At 38.7% G+C, this 27,977-nt stretch overlaps 3 protein-coding genes across 4 annotated transcripts in view; 1 reads left to right on the plus strand and 2 right to left on the minus strand.

Annotated features, from left to right (window-relative positions):
- Positions 1 to 11,023, minus strand: part of LOC137109158 (ryanodine receptor 1-like) — a 47,862-nt gene extending 36,839 nt beyond the window's left edge. The window contains exons 1-27 of the mRNA XM_067494632.1: positions 10,830 to 11,023; positions 7,662 to 7,781; positions 7,464 to 7,562; positions 7,315 to 7,335; positions 6,988 to 7,062; positions 6,773 to 6,851; positions 6,577 to 6,689; positions 6,393 to 6,492; positions 6,214 to 6,310; positions 5,555 to 5,629; positions 5,300 to 5,456; positions 5,023 to 5,187; positions 4,760 to 4,881; positions 4,489 to 4,675; positions 3,782 to 3,917; positions 3,548 to 3,643; positions 3,165 to 3,283; positions 2,844 to 2,977; positions 2,477 to 2,718; positions 2,063 to 2,255; positions 1,463 to 1,679; positions 1,284 to 1,388; positions 1,066 to 1,169; positions 908 to 991; positions 648 to 807; positions 385 to 532; positions 39 to 244 (exon numbers count right to left, since the gene is read on the minus strand). Coding sequence (XP_067350733.1) covers positions 39 to 244; positions 385 to 532; positions 648 to 807; positions 908 to 991; positions 1,066 to 1,169; positions 1,284 to 1,388; positions 1,463 to 1,679; positions 2,063 to 2,255; positions 2,477 to 2,718; positions 2,844 to 2,977; positions 3,165 to 3,283; positions 3,548 to 3,643; positions 3,782 to 3,917; positions 4,489 to 4,675; positions 4,760 to 4,881; positions 5,023 to 5,187; positions 5,300 to 5,456; positions 5,555 to 5,629; positions 6,214 to 6,310; positions 6,393 to 6,492; positions 6,577 to 6,689; positions 6,773 to 6,851; positions 6,988 to 7,062; positions 7,315 to 7,335; positions 7,464 to 7,562; positions 7,662 to 7,781; positions 10,830 to 10,877 — 3,402 coding nt within the window. The 5' untranslated portion in view covers positions 10,878 to 11,023. The remainder of the gene's footprint in view (positions 1 to 38; positions 245 to 384; positions 533 to 647; positions 808 to 907; positions 992 to 1,065; positions 1,170 to 1,283; positions 1,389 to 1,462; positions 1,680 to 2,062; positions 2,256 to 2,476; positions 2,719 to 2,843; positions 2,978 to 3,164; positions 3,284 to 3,547; positions 3,644 to 3,781; positions 3,918 to 4,488; positions 4,676 to 4,759; positions 4,882 to 5,022; positions 5,188 to 5,299; positions 5,457 to 5,554; positions 5,630 to 6,213; positions 6,311 to 6,392; positions 6,493 to 6,576; positions 6,690 to 6,772; positions 6,852 to 6,987; positions 7,063 to 7,314; positions 7,336 to 7,463; positions 7,563 to 7,661; positions 7,782 to 10,829) is intronic.
- A 1,911-nt stretch (positions 11,024 to 12,934) lies between these two features.
- Positions 12,935 to 22,125, plus strand: nfrkb (nuclear factor related to kappaB binding protein). Of its 2 annotated transcripts, none has more exons than XM_067494530.1 (26): positions 12,935 to 12,991; positions 13,382 to 13,523; positions 13,604 to 13,805; positions 14,318 to 14,445; positions 14,533 to 14,704; positions 14,903 to 15,007; positions 15,079 to 15,152; positions 15,229 to 15,310; positions 15,410 to 15,605; positions 16,068 to 16,179; positions 16,280 to 16,406; positions 16,512 to 16,589; positions 16,686 to 16,762; positions 16,894 to 16,940; positions 17,185 to 17,245; positions 17,342 to 17,516; positions 17,619 to 17,725; positions 17,838 to 17,961; positions 18,152 to 18,231; positions 18,337 to 18,533; positions 18,631 to 18,901; positions 19,000 to 19,173; positions 19,320 to 20,021; positions 21,148 to 21,254; positions 21,610 to 21,745; positions 21,986 to 22,125. In XM_067494530.1, the coding sequence occupies exons 2-26, from the start codon at positions 13,398 to 13,400 to the stop codon at positions 22,103 to 22,105; spliced, it is 3,780 nt and encodes a 1,259-aa protein (XP_067350631.1). In that variant the 5' UTR covers positions 12,935 to 12,991; positions 13,382 to 13,397; the 3' UTR covers positions 22,106 to 22,125. The 2 variants fall into 2 exon arrangements, with proteins under 2 accessions (XP_067350631.1, XP_067350632.1); XM_067494531.1 differs by having other exon boundaries at positions 18,340 to 18,533.
- A 739-nt stretch (positions 22,126 to 22,864) lies between these two features.
- Positions 22,865 to 27,961, minus strand: tmem45b (transmembrane protein 45B). Its single transcript, XM_067494533.1, has 6 exons — positions 27,825 to 27,961; positions 26,706 to 26,903; positions 26,415 to 26,627; positions 26,130 to 26,314; positions 24,356 to 24,498; positions 22,865 to 23,132 (listed from the first exon to the last, which is right to left on the minus strand). The coding sequence occupies exons 2-6, from the start codon at positions 26,893 to 26,895 to the stop codon at positions 23,021 to 23,023; spliced, it is 843 nt and encodes a 280-aa protein (XP_067350634.1). The 5' UTR covers positions 26,896 to 26,903; positions 27,825 to 27,961; the 3' UTR covers positions 22,865 to 23,020.
- Between the last annotated feature and the right edge of the window lie 16 nt (positions 27,962 to 27,977).

A 27,977-nucleotide genomic window follows, 5' to 3' on the forward strand; every position in this document is an offset into this window, starting at 1 on the left:
CATCCATCACAAGCATGTAAAATAGGTTTTGAGCTCACCTTAAAGCCATTGAAAACATATGCCAACTCATCTGCACCAAGTTCTGTGTCCGCACGAACACTGGGCCTCGCCCAGCCAACTCTCATCTCTCCAACTGTCACAGCTTCAAACTCAAAGTACCATTTTCCCTGTGTTACAGCATAAGATTTCTCTGCTCTGAAGAGTCTGATCTTATCTCCACGGGAGCTGCCTGGTGCATGTCCACCTACAATAAAAAAGCATAATAGTATCTAATAGAAAAGCTTGGAGATTCAATAAAACAACTGTAGCTTCAATGAATCCTGGACTACATAATAAACAAATATTCCTGTCATTCTCATACTGCAGATAGTGGTTCAAACTTACTGCTCTCCTGATCAGGCGGTTCTACATTATAACCATATCCAATGAGAGTGCGAACGGCTGCACAAACCGTGTCTCTGTTTGTCTTTTTAGTCTTTTCATCCAGTAGATTGTAGGGAACTAGACGGGGATTGCGCTTGTTCATTATATCCTATACAAGACAATTATTTAAATGTATGCATTATGTATCAACCAAAATGTATACAGATATTTTTTTATTATTACTATTATCATGATCATAGAGATTAAAAGGAAAAACATGGTACCTGCACAATACTGTATGTCCAGCCCTGGCGAACTCGGTCTCTTGCCCACACATTGTGTCCATTTTCTGCTAGTCTCTCCACTAAAGTGTTTTGATTAGGGGTCAGCTTGACATGGTTGAGGTCCAGAGGGGCTGGCTTATAGCCATTACTCTGCATGTAACTAGTGAATAATGCTTTGTTGTCAGAATGGACCCTTCCCAAGGCCATTAACAGTACATCAGAATGTCAAACAATAAACCAAAATAAATAATGTTACTTACGTTTTGGGGAGCTTCGTCCTTTTCAGATTCTCCTCCGCTTTCTCATCTCCCATTCCTACATGACAGCCTAGTGCCAGCAGAGTCCTTTGAGACAAAGTACACAAGACATTAGAAACATAAAACCCCCCAAAAAGGATTCAATGAAGGCAATTACTTACTTGAGTGTCTCTCCTGACATTGCTAAATTGTAGTTCTTTTCTGGTTCAGGGAGACTATGAAAATCTACTAGGCAGGGGTGCAGCTTCTTGTTGTCATCTCGAAACTTGACATAAAATTATAAATTGGATTATAAAAAGTCTAAAAAAAACGTTTTTTTTTTAAAAGGTGAATATTGGCATACATAAAAGTTTCTATTGGAAAACAAAACAACACTCACTGGTCCATAGGTCCATCCTTGTTCAATGCGAGTAATAGCCCATAACTCATGGCTATTTTCTGCAAGTTTCTCTCGAATGCGCTCCAAATGAGGAGGAAGTACAATCTGAATGGATAATAAATTCAGTGCAGTGAAAAAGATGAAGATGAAAAGAAGTAAAAAAAGGAATATGATTTTACCTGTATAGTATCGACAGGGCAAGGAGTGAAGGCTGTATGTGAGAGAGACTGAGTTGGACCCAACAGGTTGCGGACACCATTGAAATCATGCTTATACTCCTTGATTGGCTCAATACGCAAACGGTCCCTAGGAAGCACTGCTTCATAGCATGGAGCATAACCTGGAGGTGGGAGGAACTTAAAATCCCCTTGACGTCCTCCAAGAAGAAAGCGCAACCTTGCATTTAGAGTGGAAAGTGGACATTTATTTGACATAACTGTGTAATACTTACTAAATAAAAAATGTCAATCAATCATTGTCAATCAATTTTATTTACCACAAGTGGACTCCATTCAAGGTGTAGAAACATCTTAGCAATGAGACATGGGAGGCACCTGAGCTAAATTCTATACTGCATTTGCGAAGGGTCTGAATATTTGTACAATTTCAGATTATTTGTTTTATTCTTAAATTTGCAAACAAAATTGTGTTTTGTTTGAACAAGTAGATACAATGACTGTAGTATCAGGCAGCAACATAACAAAACTGAAAAAAGTGAAGGGGTCTGCAAACTTTCTAAATGTGCTGTAATATATATTACTTCATAAATAATGACATACTTAATGCCTGCAGAGAAGCTGACCACAGGGAAGAACAAGCCATCCACATTGAAGTTCTCAAACATGCCCTGAACAGGATGCCCATTGATACGAAAAGAAATACTGGGGACACTCAGATCCAAACAGCAGCTGACCACATCCTCTGCTGCCAGGATGTGCTGACTGGGTGTGACCACATGACGCAGAACACGCCCTGTGGACACACAGAGCAAGAGTACATGTAAGATTGAGTACAAGAGTTTATCTGTATAAACTGAAGGTATCATGTAGGACCCCTTCATATGAAAATGTATCTCAAAAGTAATAAGTGAATACGTGTACATTTTGTTTGGTATAAACTGTCAAGCCAGTGATGGTGGTGTTGCTGGTTAAATAGATGCAAAAGACTTACAGTCTCAGTCACACTCTATTTACCTGACCAGAGGTGAAGCCCATCAAAACCGTAGGAATAGAGGTCATCCCCAACCCCGTTTGCCCCCCAGCCTTCCCCTCCCCCAGGGTAAGGACTGTAGCCCTCCGTCAGAGCCCAACCAACACGCAGATGATACGGCTTAGCTGTGAGAAAAGGCTCCACGTGGTCCACCATCACTTCAAAATACCACTTCTTGTACTGAGTGGATCCCTCACAAGTTCCAAGGAAAATGTTTGGTCTCATACTGAAAGTGTATTACAAAAGAGATACCTAACTGAGGGCAACTGTTTAGATAAATAGGGTTCAGCAAAGAAAGAGCATGAAGCATTTAGAGCCTTTATTGAAGTGTGGTCATACAATCTGGCCCACCTGGTTACATAATTGATAATGTTGGTTTGAAGTAGGAGGTCACGACCTGGAAGAAGATTCTCTGTGATGAGATTTTGATTTGACCTTACAGCCACCCCGTTACACACACAAAGAGAACAGAGAACGTCCAAAACCTAGTAGAACAAGAGAGACAGAAGATCCATATAATAGAAATTCACGATGACCAGAATGTTCTGAAGCGGCAATTTAGATTTTATATATGTGTATATTTAGTAAATTAAAGAATACAGTAAATGAACGGCATTAAACTAAGAAGTTTGAGGTTTCTCCAACGTACAAACTTCGGTATGTGTTCCTGACCTTATGGTTCCGGCCATGTTTATCCAGCAGAGAAATGATTGATTTGATGTGATTCTCCTGGATAATATTCAGCACTTCTGGACTCTCAATCAGAACACAATACAACACCTCAAGGATTCCTGTCAGAAAAATAGGTGGTAGAAAAGCACATCGAATTTCACTCTTGGAAACATAAAAGGAAACAGTCATTTAAAACAGAATCGGTTTTAAATGCCAAATGGCAAATTGTTCATTTTAACGAGAACTTTACTGATGCAAGCTTTTATTATATTATGTATTATTTGTTATGTGATCAATGAAATACATGTTGGCTTTTGAGAAGAGGAAACAAAAAACTAAATGTGCATTGTATATTTAAATTAGCTTCTACTTGTCTTAGATACCTGACGATGCCTCCAACCGATCCAATTTGCTGACGAGCCAGTCAAGGTTATCACAGAACAGGGCACAGTTTGCACGATTACCTCTGATCAAAGAAGCTTTACAAAAAAAGATTGATGAAGATGAAGATTGATGTTATTGCATCATATTCACAAACAAATAGGTAGCTAGATATGGGAGGTAATTACTAATTACCAGGAATGCATAGAACAAATCACCAGATGGACATTCTGTACCTAGTAATTCATACAGTAAATTTACTATCTCCTTCCATGACTCCGCAGCCTCCTCTCCAGCATACTCTGAGAAGTGAGCTGCTGTGTTGTAGACATTGAGCCGATCAACACAGTCCAGAACAAGAGTAATCATTCCCTGTTAAAAACAATTAAAGATTATAGAGAATTTAAAGGGCAACTTCACCCAATTTTCTTGGATTCTATGGCTTTAGTTTAGGGTGCAAATGTACATTCATGCTTTCCCTTTGATGTCCCTATATGAAAATATTTTTTGATTCTAGCTGAAAAACTCCTCCAGATGACAATCATAGTTTGTCATGATTAGGAGTTAAGATGATATCACGTGGAAGCACTCCGGAAAAGCATGTTGACCATAATTACAACTTCCATGGTGTGAGCAACGAGATGACATTATCTGACCTGAAGGTTCCTCTAAGTCTGGAGGCCTGTTTCAGTTAGAAGTAGAGACATATTTTAATATAGGGAAGTCAGAGGGATGTTTATTGACATTTACTTATATGTATACTCAAACTGGCACCAAACAAACCAAGTTAAATATTAGTGACGGCGTCCTTAAAAACTAAAGGCCATAGATAGATAGATAGATAGATAGATAGATAGATAGATAGATAGATAGATAGATAGATAGATAGATAGATAGATAGATAGATAGATAGATAGATATTGAGAATGTCATTTGGAGCAACCTCTTCCTGGAATAGATTCTGCCTGTTCTTGAGGGAGCGAAGCTTGAATTGTTTGTCCTCGTGCTCCAGCTCTTCCTCAGGGGGTCGGAAGTAGAAAATGAGGTCCTGCAGGGAGAGTACCACTGCATCCATAGGCAGTGATGGGGGACTGACAGATTTGTTTTTGCCACTTAGAGCATCTAGCCCTCTGGAGACATGAAATGAGCATGGTAAGAAAACTGCAGCATAAAAATACTCAGATGTCAATGAAGTATAACTGAGGAAGTGCTACTTGATAAACTGGTTGAAGAGGCCTGTTGTGCTGTAAATCATTCTTGCAGCTTGGGACTCCTCAGTTTGGGATCGAGCCACTGTAAGGGCATCATCCATGTGACCTTCTTTATGGAGTATAGCCTAAAAATTATACCCAGTCATTATAACAATACAAATACATAATCAGTTATACTGAACATGCTACAGCCACCTAACTATATTAATTATTGTTGCTGCAGCACTCATACCCTTCTGGCCTCCTTGATGTATATACTACTTTACCTTTCTCTTTAGAGGACCCAGACGGGCAGATTTGGCATCAACAGCAGCATATGTCAGCCAGAGGCCAGATGAAGTATGCTGTATGAAGCACATTGATTCTCCATACTTAATCTCAGGTGTGCCCATGCCTTCTACATCTCGCTTTTGGGTCACTTCAATTTTTTCCTGTATTTGAAATAAAAAGTGTGTTCTTCACTATTAGGGCTGGTAGCAATCCTTCTACTACACAAAGGATTCTTGCACCGGTTGTAGTGTTTTGACCAAGCATAACAAAGACCTTTGAAATTCTGAAGCAGAAAGCTGACATCTTTGAATTAGCTTTCTCTGGGTCCACCAAGAGCAGTCCCTTCTCTTCATCCAGACAAAGGTATCGTCCGGTTGTTATGTGACGTATTCGGAAAGACTGGCCCCATTTAATGTGACCTCCGCTCCAACTACCAACAGGCACAAATAAACAAGTATCAACATACTCTAAAGTCTCTGAAGGTAATTACAATACACAAGGTTAAATATGAACAATCAAGACACTCACGCAATACGTAAGGGTTCAAGTCTCCATAGGGAACGCGCATGACTGCATACAGCCCCTCCTTCATAGTGAGCAACTCTGAAAAACAACATGCCACTCAGGGATGTGGAAAACTTACTAGGAATTTTAATGTTGACAACTCCATAAATATTATGATTTATTTCCAGGGAGTCAGTGGGTTTAATTTATGTCAGTATACTAATCAAGCAGTATTTTTTTATCACAGAGGTACTGTACCACATCACACTGAACAGCTGTCAGTCTTTGTATTAATTATGAAAAGTTATTGTAACTTAGTAATGCAGATTACAAGCACGACTCCGAAAAATTCTTGCTAATGTGTGTGACCCTACAATTAACGTAAAAGAAAATCTAACAAAGCAGAAAAAAGAATGAGCAATTACTAAATGATGGAGAAAAGAGGCTTGTGTTATTTTATAAATGGCTTGTCACTTGGCAGCTGAGCACAAATCTCAAGAGAGGAATATCTTTTAAGATTATCACTATATGACTGCACATCATGACAAACGTTTTACATAACGTAGTGATCATACTTAAAAGTGTGAGCCAATCCTCCAAATTATAAGAATCTTATAAAATTTTAAGAAAAACAGAAATGTTAAAAATTCTGTTGACATGTAACATGTAAACGTAAAGGTCACCTTCGCTGGTCATCCCCTTGGTCAGCTCCTGGGATTGCCAAACACTCGTCCATGTGACCATGGAACAGCCTGAGTACATACCCTCCTGTCAGAAAACCTAGAGGGCAAGAGGCACAATGCTAAGAGGGAGTGAAAGGTTTATGCACAAGAGACTTTTTTGAAACAACAAAAAAACAGACCTTCAGCTAGCTCACATCCAGACATCACAGGGGTCATAGTCCAGAGTGTTTGCATGAATGATGCATCTACCATCAAGTCACCACTGGCGTAGGAGAGATGCTAAAACAAGCAGGTGTTACTAGTGTTAAAATGTGTCCACAACTAACTGTCCGTTACAATCCAAGTACATACAAGCATGTTTACCAGGTATCGCTCTGAAGAAACACTGACAAGAATGAGGTCATCTCCCACCCTGACCTTCTCGCCCTCAGATCTTTGCTTGGAGGCTGGATGGATGGTCCACCAGCAGGCCTCTCCTGTGATGGACAAACAGAGTCACAATACAGAAATCTACACCGTCTTGTGTCTTGTGAACGTGGATAGAAATTGTAATAGTCACCTGTAGATTCTTCTTGCAAGCCAACATCAAAAGCCAACTTGTCTGTAAGTGAGCGCGAAGTAGTCAAACAGCTCAAGTACTGCAACATAAAGACAAGGATAACATAGGTCATGCAAACATTTCACAGAATATAAGAATGTGAGGAGAACTGCTGTTTACAAAAGAGGAAAGAATAGAGCAGCAGTCAACAAATAACTAATTGTATATATGCTCACCATACTGGAGTGAGTGTGTTTCAGGAGGATGGCATGGCCGTACAGTAGGGTTCGGTGACCCCCCCCTTGTGATGACTGGAATAAGGGGATAGAGGTAAAAACAATTCACTGTGAAAAAACGTCATTTTACATCTTCAAACAAAAAAAAGGTTGAAACTGTGTTTTTTCTAAAATGATGTAATTCTGTCATATACCAATAGCGGTATTGCAAGCTAAAATAACTAAGCAGCTTGGAAAGTAAAAACAAAATAAAGTTTTGAAAACTACAATGCCATTACAACATAAAATCTCAGAATGAGGCTGTGGACAGACACCGAGCAAACATACCCATTTGTCCAAATCGACTGCCTATGATTGGCATGTGAAACAGTGAAGGAGCGTGGCATGTCAGAAAGACAGAAAAGAAACCAATTACTTTAAGTTTCAGTCATTGAATGAATAATTCAGTACTAATTCTAATTGTTTTTATGTTGTACCTCATCCACAGAGGAGTTAGACAACATCTCCTGTAGTGCCCGCACAGAGAGGGACTGCTCCAAAATGAAGCAGCAGATAGCAAGGTCTGGAGGGACATTCTAAAACACAAGACAATCAGTAAAGCTGTTAGCAATGAAAGAAGCAATTAAAATTATCAAATATTACAGAAAAATTAAGCACAGTGTTCTTTTTCCCACCTGAGCATTTGAGGTGGTCTCAAGGAAACACAAACGATTCCCAAATCCTTCGCATGACAAGCACAGCTTAATCTGTTCCTTAAGAATAGATGCAGTGCACTGCAGCACCACATGATCATCCTATAAAGACACAATAATATAAGATTAGGGACGACCTGGCACGAAGATAACTCACAATTAAAACTGGCTGCTAACAGCTTGGAAATCGAGATGAGTTAGTAATCTGCAACAAGTTGCTAATGCAACCTTGGCCTGCTAACTTCAAGCAGGAACAGCATTCAGCCATTTTCAAGCCTGCAGTTTCCCCAGTTTGCACAGTTCCCACTGTAGCTTTTTTTCTCTACACATTATCATGTTGTGCTGTCCAAAACCTCTAAACCGACATTCATGTGTAGAATTAGTGGACCTCTCCTTTGACAGATTCTCTGAATTATAGATCAAATTACATGTTTTACATTTGAAACTTCTGACCTCTGATAAGTCAAATCCTGATACACAAACTGTGCTGCATTTGAGATAGGTAGTGATGGTAATTTCACACCATGAACGTTTTTCTTTTTGGTTGATAAATCTTGTACAGTATGTACAATGAAAACTTGAGCCAAGACAATGCACAAATAAAATAACATAAAAAAGCAGCTCTTTCCCCACATAACTTTTTAAAACACAGTTGTAGCATGGCTGAACTTCTCAGTCACTGCAATGTCCCTGCCTCTTCGGCACCATGGCACCTACCACTCCCCCTCATAGTTCTCTATTTCAAGCTGCAGCACCTGCCGTTCACACATCCCTTTCGGGAAACGAACAGATATTTGGGATTTGACAGCCAGGAAAAAATGTCACACATTGTTGATTCAATAATGCTCAGCTGTGTGTCTTGTTCAATTATACTCTTAACCGAGGTACATGCCACAAACATTTCAGTAGAAAGCACTCAACGTAATTGTCAACAGTTTGTCAATTTGGTTCAACTATGCTGTAATCTAATTTAGTGGGGTCTTTATTTTATTTCTTGAATATTTATGAAAAATTGGAGGATTGAACATTACTTTGTTATAGGCGTCATGAGAAGGTTGTTTAAACATTTAAATACAATTAAAGGCAAAACTTGGCACTCTTTTACTCTGTTTTACCCATTTTGCCATTTCAAATATTTTATATATCTAATATTTATTATTTAATGAACATACAAATAGTACAAGTGTAATCACCAGAAGTAAAAAAATTATGCAAGAGTGTATAAAAAGCAAGTTTTAGTAATACGATTTAAATTACATCAATTCAAAAACTTTACTTTTAGTGTTGCTATGCTGTTCTAAATTCTGGTCGTTAAAGACCCCTGCTCTGCTTGTCCTTTAACTACTGTACACAATGCTGATTAGGTGTTTTCAGTAATTACCACAGCCCATCCCAGATGAGCATGGAGTGGAGAAAGACAAAGTGGATTGGTATCTTCCAGCTGCTAACTGAACACACCTGATGCAGGTAATAAGCACTAGGTGGGCCAGGGTTACTTAGAAAACAAACAGAGCAGGGATCATTGAGGACTGGGATCTTTGGAAAAATGGTACAGTTTTGTTTTGATTTTTTTCACTGATTTTATGTCTTGCACATGGGCTACTCAATAAAAGAGGTAAAAAAAAACATTCATGAGAAGTATCATGTTTCTGTCATACTGGGATTTACTGTGTTCACAAGAGAGACATCAACAGACTGAATAAAACAGCAGCTAAAATCTTACCAAATGATTTCAAAACCAACTTCTTATAATAATTATTACTAGTATTGCTTTAGTAGTAATATTTCCATTTTGACGGAATAAGGCAGGTGCAGAAATGGGCCAAGCTTTAAACCTGCAAATTCTCACACAGTAAATATAGAACTCAGCTGAGTTCAGGGTGATAAATGACTGCCAGTGTTTTTATGACACATTGTTGACATTGCCTACTGTATTAATGTGTTTCAAAACATAAGACATACGTAGATTTAAGATTTATTTAGCTGCGTGTCAATATGTTCATACTTGTTAAAAAAACAATAAGTAGAATTTCTGTAAGCACAAACATAGAGTACAGTCATAGTTCAGGAAACAAAGTTTTTGAAGTTACTATTACTGACATGATACTGTGATACTCAAATGCACTCTATAGATAATCAGCACCTGGCTCACACTACAGCTACAGGGTCTTGAGAAACTATGTGGAACATCTACAGTAGCTGAATGGAGAGTGTTACATTGCATTAGACTGCTTACAAGGCCACAATGTCCTTTTGCAAGCTTTGGCTCAGAGATCTAAAAAAGAAATCCCAGTGGTGCTCAGTGGTGAGTAATGCAACAAAAATAAACTGATTTAAAGTATTTTAAATATTTTATGGCATCTGCTGATATTCAGTTAGGTAAATGTAAAACAATTAAACCTATATAACAGGATATTTACGTTTCGGCCTCTGCACACACACACACCCTTTGTCAAATACAATGTTTTCTGAGAGAAAAATGGAATTGGGTGATTAGTCCTAAGATAAAAGTATATATATATATATATATATATATATATATATATATATATATATATATATATATATATATATATATATATATATATATATATATATATATATATTGCTTAAGGCAGACCTAATCAAATTTACATAGTAAGAAATTTAACTCAGTTATTCAGTGGATTTTCACATTAGATCCATCAGATTCTTGGTGGGTGCAGCAGGTGACAAATTACATTGTTTTCCACGTAAAATGTATATAACTAATTTTTAAAAAGACAATTATCTTATTAGCGGTGCTACTAGCTAAAGTACATAGTGTCCATCAACTAAATATCATTATCCATCAAATGTTATAATACTTTCAAAGTCTGATATATGACTGTGTTGTTGACCCAGCACCAGATGCTTTTTTTCTATTTGACAAAACAGTGACATATCAAATTTCCACTGGAGTATAAATAGACAACAATGCAGAGAAATCCATCCACCTGTTCTTATCACTCTGCGCTCAGTCTAAGGAAAGAAACTTACCTAACTTAGTAAACATTTGTCTTTGATCTGATATGAAGTGACAATTAATACTATAAAAGGATTATTAGTCTGTGTTGTTAACTCAATCCATTTAGTAACAGCTGTAAACTATTTGAGAAGACGCGCACTTACCGTACGCAGGAACTGAATCTCTTCCTCTCCATCTGCACCTTCTGCCATCTTCCCAAGGCATCCAATGCCAAACCTGTAGAGAAATTGGAAAAAGCTAGTCTCGCAGTTCTGTAACACTTGGTGCTTGTATGCCCACCACACAAGGAAACACAATGTTGGTGAAGCTTTCTGAAGGGCAGTGTGGGTCTTATGCCTCCCTCTCCGGCTGTGTTAAGAGGCAGACAGATTGTCTGTTCATTCCTGGTCATTACAGCATCATAAAGAGGTGGGGTAAGACATGGCCGTAGCCATGTATTCAGCATTGGGGGCAACCAAAATCCCCCTCCCGCTCAATTTTTTACAAGGATGTCAAACAGTGCATGACTTTTCTTCATTGTTTTCTTGATTGTTATTAAAGCTAAAGGGTTAAGGAATTAATAAAGCACAACCTGAATTAATGTCCCTGATGTACCTGGAGCCTTGAAAGTGAATACAAATATTGCGATAGGAAATAATAACCTGAAAGGCTAAAGTTCTTCAAACAATTCTTCACTTTTCTTTGATTAATGTCCAAAGCAGCAGTTTTAGCTCTTTGAACTCTGGCAACAGAGTAAGTGTACATTGTGAGTTACATGAAAGTACATGTTGCTCAGTGTCCTTATCAAATCTGCTGCTGTAGCAGCTTAAATAATTCTATGTGTTTGAAAAATGGAATGTTGTAATGTTTGCACTTTGCATGCTGTTATTGCTGGAATGTATTTTGAACAAAGTTTCCCTTCACACAAAAGCATAAAAAAGCAAGACTGGAGTTTGCCAAAATGTATGTGACAAAACCAACATCCTTCTGGGACAACGTACTGTGGACAGATGAGACAAAAGTAGAGCTTTTTGGTAAAGGACACTTTACCAAATGTTTGACTGAGGCCCCTACAGTCAAACATGGTGGAGTTTCAAAGATGTTTTGGGGTTGCTTTGCTGCTTCTTGCACTGGATGTCTTGACTGTTTGAACGGTATTCTGAAGTCTGATGATTACCAAAGAATTTTGGGGAGTAACGTAGTGGCCAGTGTCAGAAAGCTGTGCCTCCACCAGAGGTCATGGGTCTTCCAGGAGGACAATGACTCGAAACACATTTGAAAAAGCACTTAGAAACAATTCCAAACAAAGCGCTGGAGAATTCTGAATGGGCCAGCAATGAGTCCAGATCTGAATCCCATAGAACACCTGACGAGAGATCTCAAAATCAAACAGTTGGGAGAAGGCATCCTTCAAATCTGAAGGACCTGGAGCAGTTTGCAAAAGAAGAGTGGTCCAAAATTCTAGTAGAATGGTGTAACCAACTGATTCATGGTTACAGGAAGTGATTGATTTCAGTTATTCTTTCCAAAGGGGGTGCTACCGAATATTAAGTTAAGGGTGCCAATAATTTTGTCCAGTGCATTTTGTGGGTTCTGCATGGAATCGTATCAGATTTGACTTTTCTTCTCTGTTTTCTTGTGTTGTTCCAATGCAAACAAAAATAATAAGCACGTGAATACCAAGACATTTGCAACTGCAACAATTTTCTGACAGAAGGATGGCATTTTCCGACAGAATTGCAAGGGTGCCAAGAGTTTAGGCCATGACTATATAAAAAAGTTCAAAGATTTACTAAAAAAGTTTACTACATTTTTTACCACTTGTGTTTTGTTGTGTTTCATTGAGCTATCTTTACAAAAGGAAGATAGAGATGTGTTAATGTATATTTACACCCTAGACTAAATCAGTCCATTCTAACATTCCTGTGGATCCACGTCAACAACATAAGCAGCAGATCTGAGGACAGGTCTACTACATATACACTATGTTAAAGAATCTTCTTACTTTAACGAGAAAAGTATCTCGTTTTTAAAAAATCCTGGTGGGTGGCAACAATACATTGTGTAAAAAGTGATTAGATGAGGTGTTAAATTATAAATTTGCTCTATTCTCATTAGAAGTGTCACAGCAAATGCAAAAGCAATACAGTGTTTAAAGAAACAATTTTTTCTAAGTAAAACTGAATCGCCATAATCATTTTCTTCCTCTAGGGGCAGCAGAGCGACGACAGCAAGTGATTTCCGTTGATCGCATCCAGTTTCGGTAGAAGAAGAAAACGGTACGTTTGCAAAACAGTTCCCTCTTCGTTTCTAAAAACAGTATCAGGTAAAAGCTTTTGGCAATTTTAAACCAACAGTATCTAATTAGACATATTATGTGTATTTGTCTTTGTACCATATAGAAATGGTATGTGCATGTTGAAAGTTGAAACGAGGGTTCAAATCTTGTAAGTAGCTATTTTGCTACTTTAGCTGATAGCATATGTTGTAAAGCGGCGTTACTACGTTACTGTACAAAGCGACTAATGTGTTGACGTTGGTGTCATTAACTTTAAATTCTTATGTTATTTGTTTGTAGCACTGAAGTGTCAGACTCTTCCATAATGTTCCAACGACGTGTACTGGAAGCAAACGCATTAGTGGTCCTCAAATAAAATCGATATCTTCACTTTGTAACGTTGCCGTATAACGATGTTTTTCTGTGTAACGTTAAAAGGCATAAGAGGAGAAGAATGGATACCCTCTCTCATATGCTTACTGACCCTCTTGATCCAAAAGAAGAAAACGATGGACAGATCACAGAGGAATGCATGCTGGGGAACTGCAGAATAAATCTTCCAGAGGACCTACTCGAGGACGTGAGTTGTCTGCCCCCCATGTTATATGTAAAGACATAACGCAGATGAGGCATTCATTTTTGGTGTTTTGTTTTAAACAGCCTGAAATTTTCTTCTCGGTCATGAGCGAAAGTACCTGGAGGGAGGTATTATCAGAATCCCAGAGAAAACACCTTATCCAGTTTTTGCCACAGTTTCCTGAGAACAATGTTGTGGAGCAGGACATCACAATCAGTGACCTATTCACCAACAGAAACTTTCACTTTGGAAATCCCCTTCATCTTGCTCAAAAACTATTCAGAGGTGCTTTCTGGTTTCTGGCAAATACACTCACTGGCCACTTTATTAGGGACACCTGTGCAATCTTATGCAAACTAATACAGCAGCTCTGCCATAAATTCTACTTTTACAGCATTATAATTTCTCAGTAGTTAAGTTGTCAGAAAGGTGATAATTCTACTCTCTGTTTACAGTTGAGGTCATGGTCGGTGGTGGAGTTGTACTGGAGTCCATTATTATATTAAGAGATGGTTCTAATCTTTTGGCCACCCTATTTAAAATTAATGAGGGAGGCAAACTAGAACCACCTCTTCTTATATTGCTCTCCAATACAACACCACCGCCCCACTATGACTTCAGTAATAAACAGAGAGTAGAATTATCACCTTTCTGACAGTTTCAACTTAACAACTTGGCAGAACTGTTGTATTGGATTGCATTAGATTGTACAGGTGTACCTAATAAAGTGGCCAGTGAGTTTATATATATTATGTTGATGTTTTTTACTGATCATGACTTTCATTATCTCAACCCAGATGGCTACTTCAATCCTGAGGTAGTCAAGTACAGACAATTATGTGCCAAGTCCCAGAAAAGGCGACAGTTGAACTCCCTTCAGCAGTATTACCACAGGCTACTGAAGCAGATACTTGTCTCTAGAAAGGTATTTTTATAAATAAAAAAAATAAATAAATTAAGAACAAAGCCTATGACTTTTTGCAGTTTGTTTTAATGTTTCTTCTTTTTGTAGGAACTGCTGGAGTTTGCAGTTCAAAATGGTTTGGACTTTCCACCGAAAAGAAAGTTACCAACAAAGACTCATGCTGAAATGCGGGAGTCAAGAGTGAGGAGACGATTAAGCCGTATTCTGAAGGAGGTCAAAACTGAGTGTGGAGACAGCAATGCATCATCCGATGATGACGGTCAGTTTATTCTTTTATTATTATTACTGCCGATAATATTAGCTTTTATTTATGAAGCATTGTTTTGATATAAATCTGCACAAGCTAAGTCAGACACATTTAGACATTAGAAATATTAAAAGAATATCAAGTGCTAAAAAAGGGGGAAAAAAAGCTAAAACTGAATCAAATTGCATTTCTTATTGCATTTTCTTGTAGACTTATCTTTATGGACTCCAGCACCACAGTCACCTTCTTCCCCGACACCCACTGTCTCGCTCAGATTTCTTCCCAGCCTCTCCACCCAAGACATGAAGATTATGGGTGGGTGACTGCAATATGCCCTTATATTTGAGAACAGTGAATAAAATGCTTAAAGAGGTTTTATTTAACAGAAAAAACAGAACTAGGTGAACGAGAATTGAAAACCATGTTGCAAAATCATCGGGAGAAGAGGAAGCGACAGCCAGTAAGTTAAAAGCAAAAGCATAGATTTTGTTTAGTCTTCACTCATTCAGTGCATCATTAATGACTGATTTATTCAGGACCTTCCAGAGTTGGTGACCTCTGATATCCTCCTCGGAGACATACTTTCAAGAGAAAATATTGGTCGAAAAGGGACTATGCGTGAGCGAATACATTTTTTTTTAAAGAATGACTTTTAAGTCTTGTTTTAATTAATTACATGTAATGATTTATATAATTTGTTTCCTTTTTATCCTACAGCACTCCTTGATCTATCTCTACCTAAAAAGAGGATAAGAGATGAGAGACGGAAGAAGAAAATGAGGACGCTAAAAGTGGAGTTTGAGGAACCCTGTGATAGCCTTGCACCTGCTGATGCTGCATCAGCTCCACCAGTGACCATCATCAACTCTTTGCCAGACACACCATCTTCTCCACTGGCCAACATCAAGGAAGAGTAAGTCTAGTGACATGTTGCTGTCAAGAAATTGTGTTACTTTTAAACCATGGCACAAATGTTTATGGTCTTCTGTCAAATTCCCGTAGTTGCAGATATCTCACCCCTCTTACAAGCTCTGTGAGTTGACTACATAGTAGGAATGGTTAACTGATGCCGGCAAGTCCATTCACTATCCCAGAAATCAAATGTTTATCTCTGTTCTTGTCATAAGAGGAGAAAATGAGGACTGGACACTTGGCTTTGTGCAATGGCGTTTACATTTGTTTATGTAGAAGACACAGAGAGAAGTTTTCGTGGAGTCAGGGACAGTACAGAGCATTGGTAATCTGTGTTTCTAAAGTGCTCAGTGACTAATAGTATTTAGTGTTCCAAGTTGTTAGTGATTAAAAAAAAAAAAAGGTGTAAACCACACTGGTGGTTGTTACAACCTACTAATATAAAAAGCTGTCATTGTTGCAGAATTGTGGACGAGTCTCAGAGCAGCCCAGCTACAGTTGAGGAAATAGCTGTCAGTTTCTTCAGCTTGTTGGAGAACATCTTAAGGGCAGAAACCCATGCCAGTACTACAGTGGTATGCGCTTTGTACAGATGGTCTCACATATTATCGAATTTATTACAGATTTGACTACACATTAGAACATCACTTTTTTTTTTTTAATTTTATCTCTCAGTTGGAGGAGAAAGTTCAAATGTGGCAGTGCTCTCCAGCCAGTTCCCTCAACATCTGGTTTTCATCTGCCTCATGTTGGTCTGACTTGGTTTTTCAGGCCCTGCAGTTTCTCGCAGGAGAGACTAAAGGTAATTTGCACTCGTCACTCACACTGAAATGGTCAGCCTTTATTTTCCATGTCATGTTTCTTCCTTATTTTCCCCCCACGCTAATGCATTTATTTATTTTTTTAGATGGCATGATGGCACTCCCCAGTGGATTTTCTCCCTTTGTAGAATTTGTTGAGGAAACTCAACAGTGGAGGTGGATTGGTAAGAGGAATCCACCTGTGGTAATTTTTGACTGATGCATTGTTGGTGTTTAGGATTATTCTGGGCATTGAGATTAATGTCTATGACCAATTTTAGGTCCTATTCATGATACAGAGAAGGATCTCAGTGCACTCTTTCAGCTGTGGCTGGACTCCAAAGATTTTGTTGTCAAGGTAATACATTTATCACCGCTAACTCTATAATTTGTACTCTGCTATGCTAAAATGTGTTTACCACTATTTGATTAAAAAATGATTATTCGTTTATTAATGTATTTTTAAAAATATATGATTGTCTTCCTCAGACAGAAAATGAAGACATGTTAGAAATGACTTCTCCAACACCAAGAGTGTAAGAACCATTTTCTCATTGCTAACATTGCTAATATGATCTAAGGCCTGGAAAATTCAATTATGTGATTAGTTTATAGAAACTTTTGAGGGTGTGCTGGTGGAAAATGCCTTTTCATTATTAATCTCATTTTGTGTATTTTATAAGCAAATAGTTGTAAATAAAGGTAATTGATATTAGTAGACTTATATATACGAATGCAAGAAAGTAGTGTGATTTAATGTGTAATATCTCAAATAAATAGTTTGACGGATTATGTGGTGCGACCCAGTACTGGAGATGAAAGACAAGTGTTTCAAGTCCAGGTTTGTTGTGCTGCTGGAACACTTTTTCTATAATATATTTCCTGTTTTGTTTTGGACATGAACTTCCTAAGCCCAAACCTTTTGTTTGTTTAATAGGAGCAGCAGCGATACAACCAGCCCCACAAAGCATTCACCTTTAGGATGCATGGGTTTGAATCGGTGGTGGGGCCTGTTAAAGGGGTTTTTGATAAGGAGATGTCTCTCAACAAAGCCAGGGAGCACACACTGCTTCGCTCAGACCGACCACCATATGTCACCATTCTGTCTCTGGGTTAGACTTTGTGTTTTGTTCTGAATCCATGTTCAAACTGTGAGGAAACAGTGCTGTCGGTGCAACCACATGAATGTGACTTCTACCCTGTTTCTTGTGTAGTGCGGGATGCAGCAGCAAGGTTGCCCAATGGTGAAGGAACAAGGGCAGAGATCTGTGAACTTTTAAAGGACTCACAATTTCTTGCTCCAGATGTCACTAGTGCACAGGTAATAGAGCTATCATTCCCCTTCCACCTTCACCAACCAATCTAATGATTTACAAAATGACTACTTTCCAGAGAATTTTTTTGTTGCAGTTAAGGACTTTTTTGCCATCTAGGTCAATACAGTTGTCAGTGGCGCTCTGGATAGACTTCACTACGAGAAAGACCCCTGTGTAAAGTATGATATCGGTCGCAAACTCTGGATTTATTTGCACCGCAGTCGCAGTCAGGAAGAGTTTGGTAAGTAAAATGTAATTTATAGGATTGAGCTATCTTTCATTTTGGTTTGTTTAGAAGTATAAATGAGATTAAAAATGATCAGGATTGCATGTACAGTAGATGAGTAAAGGAGTCATAACATTTGCGATCTGTGTTTAAGGGGACATGTCTTTTTCTTTTTGTGTTTTTTCTTTGTCTTTCCCCCATCCAGAGAGGATCCATCAGGCTCAGGCTGCTGCTGCAAAAGCAAGGAAAGCCCTGCAACAGAAACCTAAACCTGCACCTAAGCCTGTGAGTTCAGTGTGTGTGTGTGTGTGTGTGTGTGTGTGTGTGTGTGTGTGTGTATCTATCCATCTTGATTATAAATTCTTATATTGATTATGAACCCCTGTTTAGAAGTCTGGAAGTAAAGACGGAGGCAGTAAAACCCTGGGATGTCTGGAGGTAGGACAGGATATAGGCTCCAATCCTATGTCACCAACACCTACAACACCAACCCCTAACACACCTGGAACTCCTATATCACCTTTACCCTGCACAGCCACCACACCTACAAAGACTGGAGTTCCAGATACAATCAAAACCAGTCCAGGGTCAGTGTTTTCCCCCCAATTTACAATGTAGTTCATCTATGCAATAACACAAGGGATCTTCTCTTTTTAATTCCTTCTACCCTTTTGACTCTTTCAGTGTTCTACTTGTGTCCCCGCCTTCGTTGCCTCAGCTGGGAACCATCTTACCCACAAGTCAGGCTGCCCCACCTGCTTCACAGCCAGTCGCATCTCAGCACACGGCTCGGATAGTAAGCCACCTGGCAGCAGGCTCCCTGCCTCAGGTGCGAGTTGTTTCAGCTCAGGCTGGTCTAGGCTCTTCAGCAGGAAGTCAGCAGGCCACGCTGGTACATCAAACCTCTCACCAGATCCGATTGCCAGTCTCAATGGCAGCCAAAGGCATTTCTCAGGTGACCAGTACAACCTAGAATTGCCTAAGGTAAATGTCTGTTTTGTGTATTACAAATGCGTAATAAATTCTGTCTGTATTTATTGTCAATGTAAATAGGCAGTGGTTTCTATGCCATTGAGAAGTCAGTCGGCTAGTAGTCCAGTTCAAGTGCCAACCACCCTTTCTGTGTCTGCTGTGGCCAAATCTCAGACGGGATCACCTGGTAGCCCAGCTAACAACCCTGCTTCCCATACATTGCTGCAAGGAGTCACGAGCCCCAGTATCAAACAGGTGAAACTTTTCATTTTACCTAAGAGTAGGAAAAATGTTCTGTTCTGTTCTGTTCTGTTTAGTTTTGTCTTTGCCCCCGTGGTCAATTTGGCCTTTCTTGCTTTCATCACAATGACACAATGATTTATTTAAATGTTTTCTTTAAGGTGTCCATTACAGGACAACTGGGGATGAAGACTCAAGGAGGAGCAGGAATTCCAATAACAGCTACAAACCTACGCATTCAAGGTAAAGATGTCCTACGTCTTCCACCTTCGTCTATCACTACAGACGCGAAAGGCCAGACGGTACTGCGGATCACTCCAGACATGATGGCAACTCTCGCCAAATCCCCAGTTACAACTGTCAAACTCACCCCTGACTTTTTGAGCAGTGCCACAACAGGCAGCAAGAGCATATCTGCCACTCTCCATGTGACACCGCCTCACCCTTCCTCATCTTCCAGTGCTACATCCTGTACAGGAGAAGTACAGACCACTAAGGTGGAGGCAGGCCCTGTTGCGTCCACCTTATTGAAGGCTGCAGGAGACACAGCTATACGTCTGATGCCCACATTGGCGGTCACTGTGGCTGACCAGAAATCTAGGACGTTCTCCACTGTGACCTCCCCTGACAAGAGTGGTGCTACCATTCGGATAATGCCAGGTCTTGGTGTCATTCCGCAGAAACATGGTCAGGCCATCAAAATAACCACCACCACTGGTAACAAAACACTCACAGCATCTACGTGTGCTACTGTGGTGACCATGGCTGCCAATGTTGTAGCTAGTGCTAAGGACATCACGGTGGCTCCTGGAGCCTCGGGCTCACCTCTGACGCTTGGACCAGCTACAGCCACCATGCGACAGGTAAATGCACCACTTCCTACACAAACAATAAGAGCATATTCACTTTCTGAATATATTTTCTGGAAAGAACAAGGATTTATTTATGTGAATTTTGCGATAATTCACATTAATTGAGATTTCACTTTTAGTGCCTCAGAAAACTACCCTCCATAATTTTAGCCACTCTTTACAGAATATCTAGCTTGCAGAATATCAGTTGGGTCAAGCTATTGTCAGTTTGTTCATGTTAAAAGTAGCAATTCCTGTAGAGGCCACTGTTTCTGACTTTGTTTCATATGCCCTCTTAAAGTCCAACTGACAAAAACTTTCAAGTTAATGCATGACAATATGCACTGTTATGTTATAACACTACAATACCATCTCTTACATTACAGGCGTTTTCTGTAATGATAGACAGTTATATAATTTATGTGTTGATGAAGGTAGTGTTGCAGGACCAACCAAGTGTTTGTCTAAGTCACTAAGTGAGACTATCACGCAGAAACTCTAAAGCCAAATCATAGTCATATCTTTTCATGTAGCATGGCAAACAAAATAAAACGTGATCCGATCTTTTTATTATTCAGAGGTATAAACAAACACAATAGGCTTCTCAGTGCGGTAGAAAAATTTGTAAACCTTTTGATAACTATAACCTCAAACAAAAGCTTAGTACTGATTGTGCCTCATAAAACAGCTTCAGCTGAACCAAAAATCAAAGCACATGCAATTCCAGATACTTCCTCCATTGAACCTAACAGCTATGATAGTTACATGTTGCAGTCACCTTTTTCACACCATTCGTATAGTTTTCAGTTTAATCTTAGTTTCATCAGTCCACAAAAAATATTCGCAGTTGTGTTGTGGAGCATGTGAAGATGCTCTTTGTTTACTTTATTTATTTGTTTGTTTGTTTGTTTGAAGTCAAATTAGCTCCAACCCACACCTACAATCTTGTTTCATTGATTGGAGCCCAGGTCTGCTAACTCCTTACTTGATGTCATTACTCTAAACGAATGTTTAAATGATAAATATGAAGGAACACAATATTTTGCATGTGATTACAACATAGACAAGCATTAGGCTTGGGTATAAATGTACATCATTCTGATGGTGTAACTTTCTTTTTTCTTCTTTGACACTGTAGGGGAAGTTACCTGCACAGATCACCGTGCCTCTGTCTGTTCTCAACCAGCCACTGAAGAGCAAGAGTGTAGTGACCACACCTATTGTGAAAGGAAGCCTTAATACAAAGTAAGACTCATCATCCACACTGTTATTTCCTTCTATTTTGAAAATATTGTTTTGTGGATACTTTAACCACACAGAATGAAAAGAGAATTTGACTGTGGAGGTTTAACTCAAAATAAAAAATTTGTGATTTAGAAATTTCTGCTTTTAATTTTATCATGGAATGCAATGCTTTAGAGGTTTAACTTCTAAAATACACACTGTAGTGCCACAAATATCAATGTTGGAGCATTTAAAACCAATTTCTTTCTTGGCGTGTTTTTCTTCACAGGGTCCTTATTTATTGCTGCAAGTTAAGCATGGGTTGGTTGACATGTTTATGTGCTTTCCTCTTGTTTTTGTTTGGTTTTTTTACCAGCATTGGCAGCTTAGGCAGGAACATCATCCTGACCACCATGCCTGCTGGGACTAAGTTGATTGCAGGGAACAAACCAGTTAGCTTTGTCACAGCGCAGCAGTTTCAGCAGCTTCAGCAGCAAGGACAGGCCACACAGGTTTGCTAACTTTTTTTATGTGAATTAGCAAAAATTGTCACGACAAGGAAATTAGGTATTCTTTAGCATGTAAGGCTCGTACAAGATATTTATATATCAGTTATGTTGAAATAACTAAAATGATATGTCTTTTTAAGTGGCACCAAATCCACAAAACAATCAATCAAGGCTTCAGTATTATTTGTGAACAGTCTTTCTCAATTAATGAATCATGATGTTAACTATCCATCTCTCTATTAGGTTCGTATCCAGACGGTTCCAGCACAGCAGCACATTGCAACAGGCTCCCCAACAGTTGTGGTCACTACAGCACCTTCACCCAAATGTGCACCTGATCCCCCACCTGCACCACAGCAGTGATCCTATCTTGTCTGCCAGCTATGAATTCTAGGTCCAGTGCACAGTACATTTTTTACAGCATGGTCTGTGGCAATTTCTTATTTTTATTTTATTTTATTTTATTTTTTTCATTTAGATGTTATCCCCTAAGCCTGAAACATTCTCTGCAAATACCACAAGCTTGTGTTCCAATTAATACTTTTTCTGTTGGAAGTATCTGGTGTCTCTATCAAGTTACCAGTGTCACTAATGTGTTGAAAAAAATGTCCTATTTGTTGCCTATAATAAACTCACCAAGCTGTTGAAAACTAGAATCATTTAACAGTTGAAGTTATTGTTAAGTTATCCATTCTAGTTTAAGTCCTCAATGAGTTTTTATTTTATTAAAACTTTAAGAGGACCAATGGCTCCTTTTGGTTTTTTTTTTCACTTGAATATAACATCTAAAAAGTGACAACTTGTTAATATAATTTAACATTTCTGTATAACTGACAAGAGGATGCTTTGTTTGGCACTGATTTTATTTGAATTTTATGTTGTATTTGAAATAGTTTTTGCGCTAATATATTATTTCTATTACCTGGTGTTGTAAAATTTCTGTAATTAGATCCACTAATATTCAGTCATTTAATAGTAAAGTTACAGAAGTGTGGTTACAGTTTAAGCTTTTGTTTTTATTTTGAAATCATTATCGGGAGCTGCCACAGGTGGTAAAAAAAACAAGTGTGTGAGCTTATTGCTCAGGTAAGTTAGGGGTTAACAAACTTTAAAACTCCATAATAACATATTCACCCATATTTATGTTTGTATAATTTTTTACAAAATAAAATTTCAGGTACTTTGTACAAAACAGCAGACTTGGTCTTACACAGAGGTCATCAACATGAAAAGTGAAATGAAATTTAGGTTGAATTACAAAGAACCATAACAAAGGGTTCACTCTTCATCTGACTCTTCAAGCAAGGCTTTCTGGGAGCTTGTTTTGGATGATGTATTTCGCATTCCAATCTCTATGTCCCTTCCCCTCACTGAGAATCGCTTTACTGTGCTATTGGAACAAGAGAAAAACAAACAACAGAGATTAAATGTTCACAATAAATTTTTCTCATATCTAAGTTTTCATTTCCTCCCCGTGCTTGCGTGGGTTTCCTCCCATGGTCAGAAGACATGCATGTTAGGTTAATTGGTGACTAAACTGCTGTGTATGTGTCTTTGTGTTGTCCCCAAGATAGACTGGCTACTTTTCCAAGGTGAAACCTCCCTCTCACCCAATGACAGCTGGTATAAGCTACAGCCCTCCCCCACGTCCATATACTGGAAAAGCTGTTAATAGATAGATGGATATTTTATTTTCATTTCTATCAAAAAATCTTGACTTAGATTTTTGCTGCTTTGTACCTCACTTGTAAGTCGCTTTGGATAAAAGCGTCTGCTAAATGACTAAATGTAAATGTAATGTAAATTCCCCTACAGTACAGGCAGTGTCTTGCAGGGAAGCCAAAGCCAATTTCAAATCAAGCAACACAGTGCTGGTGTTGCAGTGTACTTTTTATAATGTTCTGCATGTGCACATAGATGCGTTAGCGTAATTATATGATGGTTATGTGACAGGGCAGAAACAGTAGTAATGCAACTAGAAGACAACAATAACCTCTAGGTTTTTCTTGTAATTTAATCATTAGCAACAGTTTACACTGAACAATAGCTTGCCCTGTATATGAATTCAATACAGTAGACCTTCCCATAGGCATGTAGCAGAGACTTATTATAAAGACAATTAGTTTGTTTTGGCTGATTGTCTCTGCATTGGCTCCATGAGTTAGAGAAGCTCTTGTTGTTTCTGGATTCAACATGCAGTTTGAGCAGCTATTGTGTAGTTGCTCTCAAAAGGTTCCATTAGAAGGAATCCCAGTCATTGTGTTTTCCTAGTAACTAGAGTGAAAATCAAGATCAAAATATGTTGTGTCATTGTTATGTTTCCCTTGTACAACCCTTGCTCAAATATTGAACCTTTTGTGTAGAGTGTTCAGAAACTAGGTTAAGATCAATTTACTGCTCTTTCATGTTGGTATCATGTAAGGGAGGAAGAGGATGAGATGGACAATGTAAATTAATTTAATTTTACTTAATTCATTAGGTTTTAAATAAATATTATAAAGCTCATATTTTCTATGTACATTTATACCTATGGCACATGGCATAGACATCAATAGCAATAGGTTAATACAGATTTTTGATGTCAAACATGTAGATGAGGGATGAGATACTTACAACCAAACTATAGAGGAGGTGCAGGTTACTAAAAGCAGGGCCACAGCTAAATGCCAGCAGAAGCACATTGTGACGAACATGACATTGTCATGCAATTTCAGGTCCCATTCGGGTCCACTTAATGGGTAAAGAACAAATCCAATCTGAAAAAACAAGCAGGGTGACGATGGAACAACTGTCTGTGATGTCAAATTTATAGGTGTTAAAAATAGCAGACATTGTGTTTGAGGACACATCTCCAAGGTTAAACTTCTTTAGTGCTGAAACCCATGTGGAAATTAAATAAATAATGTAGCTAAAGTCTGTAAATGAAGATTTTTTTTGTTTGTTTAGTATTGGTATTTTAGGCCGGATGACTTAGTGTAAAGGTGTCTTGTATAAACTCATTTGGCGTGTGCATATAGTCAGGTTTGTAAATATTGAAACAGTAATTGTTTTTTTTCTGGCATTTGGCCTTTCTACAACACCATATTAAATCTAAATTTAAATCAAATATTCAAGATCGAAGCAAAGAGGTGTGGTGTTAATCATTCAGGAATTACAGCCATTTCCATACACACACAAGTACACACACACACACAACTTTGGTGGTTATAATGCAACAAATGTCTGACAAGCAGTTGCATTTTCTCTTTTACTCCATGACTAATAAAGCAGATAAAGGCCTGAAGGTGGTTCTGAGTGTTAAATTTATATTTAGAAGCTGTTTACTGTAACACTTAACATAAGGCCCACAGAGGTGTCTCTGCAAGTGAATTAGGCCATAATTAAAAAACAAAAACACAACATAAAGCCACCACGGAGGTAGCAAAAACATTGGGAGTGGCCGATACAACAGTTTGGAACGTTCTTAAAAAGAATGAAATAATGGGCAGCTCAGCAACTGCAAGAGGCCTGGAAAACCAGAGATAACCAAACTGGATGAGTGGAAAATTCAGTTTGTGGTGAAGAAGAACCCTATCACAACGTCTAGCCAAGTCATGAATACTGAGAGGTAGGCGTGTCATTGTTAAAGTCTACATTTAAGAGACAGTTTTAGGAATAAAATAGAGGCCTCGCAACAAGGTGCAAACCACTGGTAACACACACAGACAGAAAAGCCAGATTACACTTTGCCAGAAAACACAAGCCTGTCGAGTTCTGGAATAAGATTCCTTGGACTGATGGTGATGACCTGTGTATAGGACCATACTCCCTGCTCAGATTCAGCCAAATGCTGCAAAACTGATAGAGCGCCCTTTCATCTTGCAGATGGATAATGACCCAAAACAAACAGCGAAAGCTTCCCAAGAGTAATAAAAGTAATGAAATATTCTTCCCTGGCCAAGTTAGTCACCTGATCTCAACCCAATAAAGCAGCTTTTCACTTTTGGAAGACAAGACTGAGGGCAGAAAGTCCCACAAACAAGTAGCAGATGAAGGCAGTTAAGGCCTGGCAAAGAATCTCGAAGGAGAAAATTCAGCATTTGGTCATGTCCATGGGTTCCAGACTTCAGGGAGTCATCAACTACAAAGGATTTTCATCCAAGTAATAAAGGCAATACTTATGTTTGTAATTATGTTAGTTTGTTCAATTATTTATGAGCCAGAAATGGGTGTGTGTATGTAAATGGCTGTAATTCCTGAATAGTTAATGCCATGTTTTGCCATGACTTTACTCACATCTTAAGTGTTTCATTTAACATTCACTGAAGTAGTGTACAATAAAAAAAGAAAAACATATTTTTTTTTATTGTGGGTAAGGGGAACATATACGTCTCATTTTGCAAATTACCTGGTAGAACCATGTGCCCTGCAGAATGAACAGACATGCTCTGAGCATCTCCAGGATAATGTTGTCTCTGATGAACACCTCCAAAATAGTACTGGCTGATCCAGCAAACACAGCCACTAGCAGCAGGGAGTGGATGTGAGCATCCAGATGAGGACGACTGTCCACATGGTAATAGAACAGAAACCCTGAATGATATAGGGCGAGAATCAAACACAAAATGCAGCATCACAAGGACATACGTGTTATGTGAAGGGAAGATTTACAACCATTTTCCTTTTAGCTTACCTTCAACAAAAAGAGCCAAGGAGATAGCAAGGCGGTCCACGCCAACTGGCAACAGTTTGGATGAAGCACTGGCAACCACTGCTACTCCTGCGATGCCAAAAAACAGATACATTGTGCTGTGCTGCCAGTTCATCAGCTTCACCCACGAATTGTTCTCGTAATTGTAGAGGTGGGCGTGTGGCCCATCCACCACAAACTGTTCAACCATTGTACCTGCGACAAGACAACATCAGACAAATGAGTTGAGTCAAGAACAGTTTTAGTTGCAGATGGACTGGGAGAAAAACTGACCTACAAATGAAGCAAAGATTTGGATTCCTCCCTCAAAGTACTCCATTTTCTTAAAGAAAGGTGGCATAATCTGCCTTCCTTTGGGTTGAGTTGTCCTCCAGAAGTGTTGGAGAGTGTGTTTTACTGTTAACCAAAAACCGTAGAAGAGGAAGAAGGTGCCAGGAATGGCATGTCCTCCAAAGTTGGCCATCGTTAGGCCTAAAAGATAAGAAACATATATTTGACATACAACCAAACATTTATTTGAGATAAAATAATGTGTATTGTTTTAGCTCAGTGGTCTTGTACCTTCAAAAGTCTCAATTTAGCGGTAATACTCTTGCATTTTATCTTTGAAAGCTTGACTTTATATTGTTTGAGTTGTCATCCAATACTAGAAAGTTTTAAGTCTTATGTACCTCACTAAATTCAAAGATGGAATAGCAGCAAAGTTTAACCTTAACATGAATGAAATATTATATCCTGTTTTTTATCTGACCAGATCAGGCTCATACAGCACATTCAGCAATTTGGTCCAGCCTTTAGCTGCTCATTTGTCTTGCAAAACTGGAATTTGTGCCTGTTTAGTAAAGTAACACACTGGCCACCAACATTTAAAAAAGCACTATTAGCAAATGAGATTTACAGTTGTACAAATACTGGATTTACTCCCTAAAGCTGAAAAATTAGACACATTTCTTGTAACATGGTTAGTGATACGGTGGCCAAATAGACGTGTGTGTGTCCAGGACTAAAGCTGCTTAGTGCTTTTAGGATTGGCCACGAGTTCCTGTTATTGTCCTTACTGTCTGTATGTAAAACACACAAGTGTGTTTAAGATGCACTTCTTCAGTTGGACAAGTTTTTCTTGTTTAGCCCTGTTTGACTTGACTTGAATGATCTGACTATGTATTTGTTTCTTCGTTTTACAATCCCACACATTTCCACTCCATTAAGCAGGAGGAACACTACTACAAGTAGATGTAGACTGTGCCGAATACATGGTTATGGAGACTGTAAAAACTTTAAGGCTGCACATCATTTAATGCATAGGTAATCCAAACCCATCCACACATACTAAATCTAAAAATAAACCATGATTCTAACAGTTACAATGTAGGGTTAATAAAATGCTCATACCTTATTTTCTGTTACAAAGTCCAAAAACCTCTGGAGATATCTGGAAACCTGTGAGTCTTAGCAGCTGTCAGGCAGCAAATACTGCCGTGTATGTAAACTGTGCACACCTGTCTGCACCTCTAACCTGTAATGACATCATCGCAAAGCCCCACC

The sequence above is a fragment of the Channa argus genome, chromosome 24 (assembly GCF_033026475.1).
Source record: "Channa argus isolate prfri chromosome 24, Channa argus male v1.0, whole genome shotgun sequence".
In the NCBI taxonomy this organism is placed as follows: Eukaryota; Metazoa; Chordata; class Actinopteri; order Anabantiformes; family Channidae; genus Channa; species Channa argus.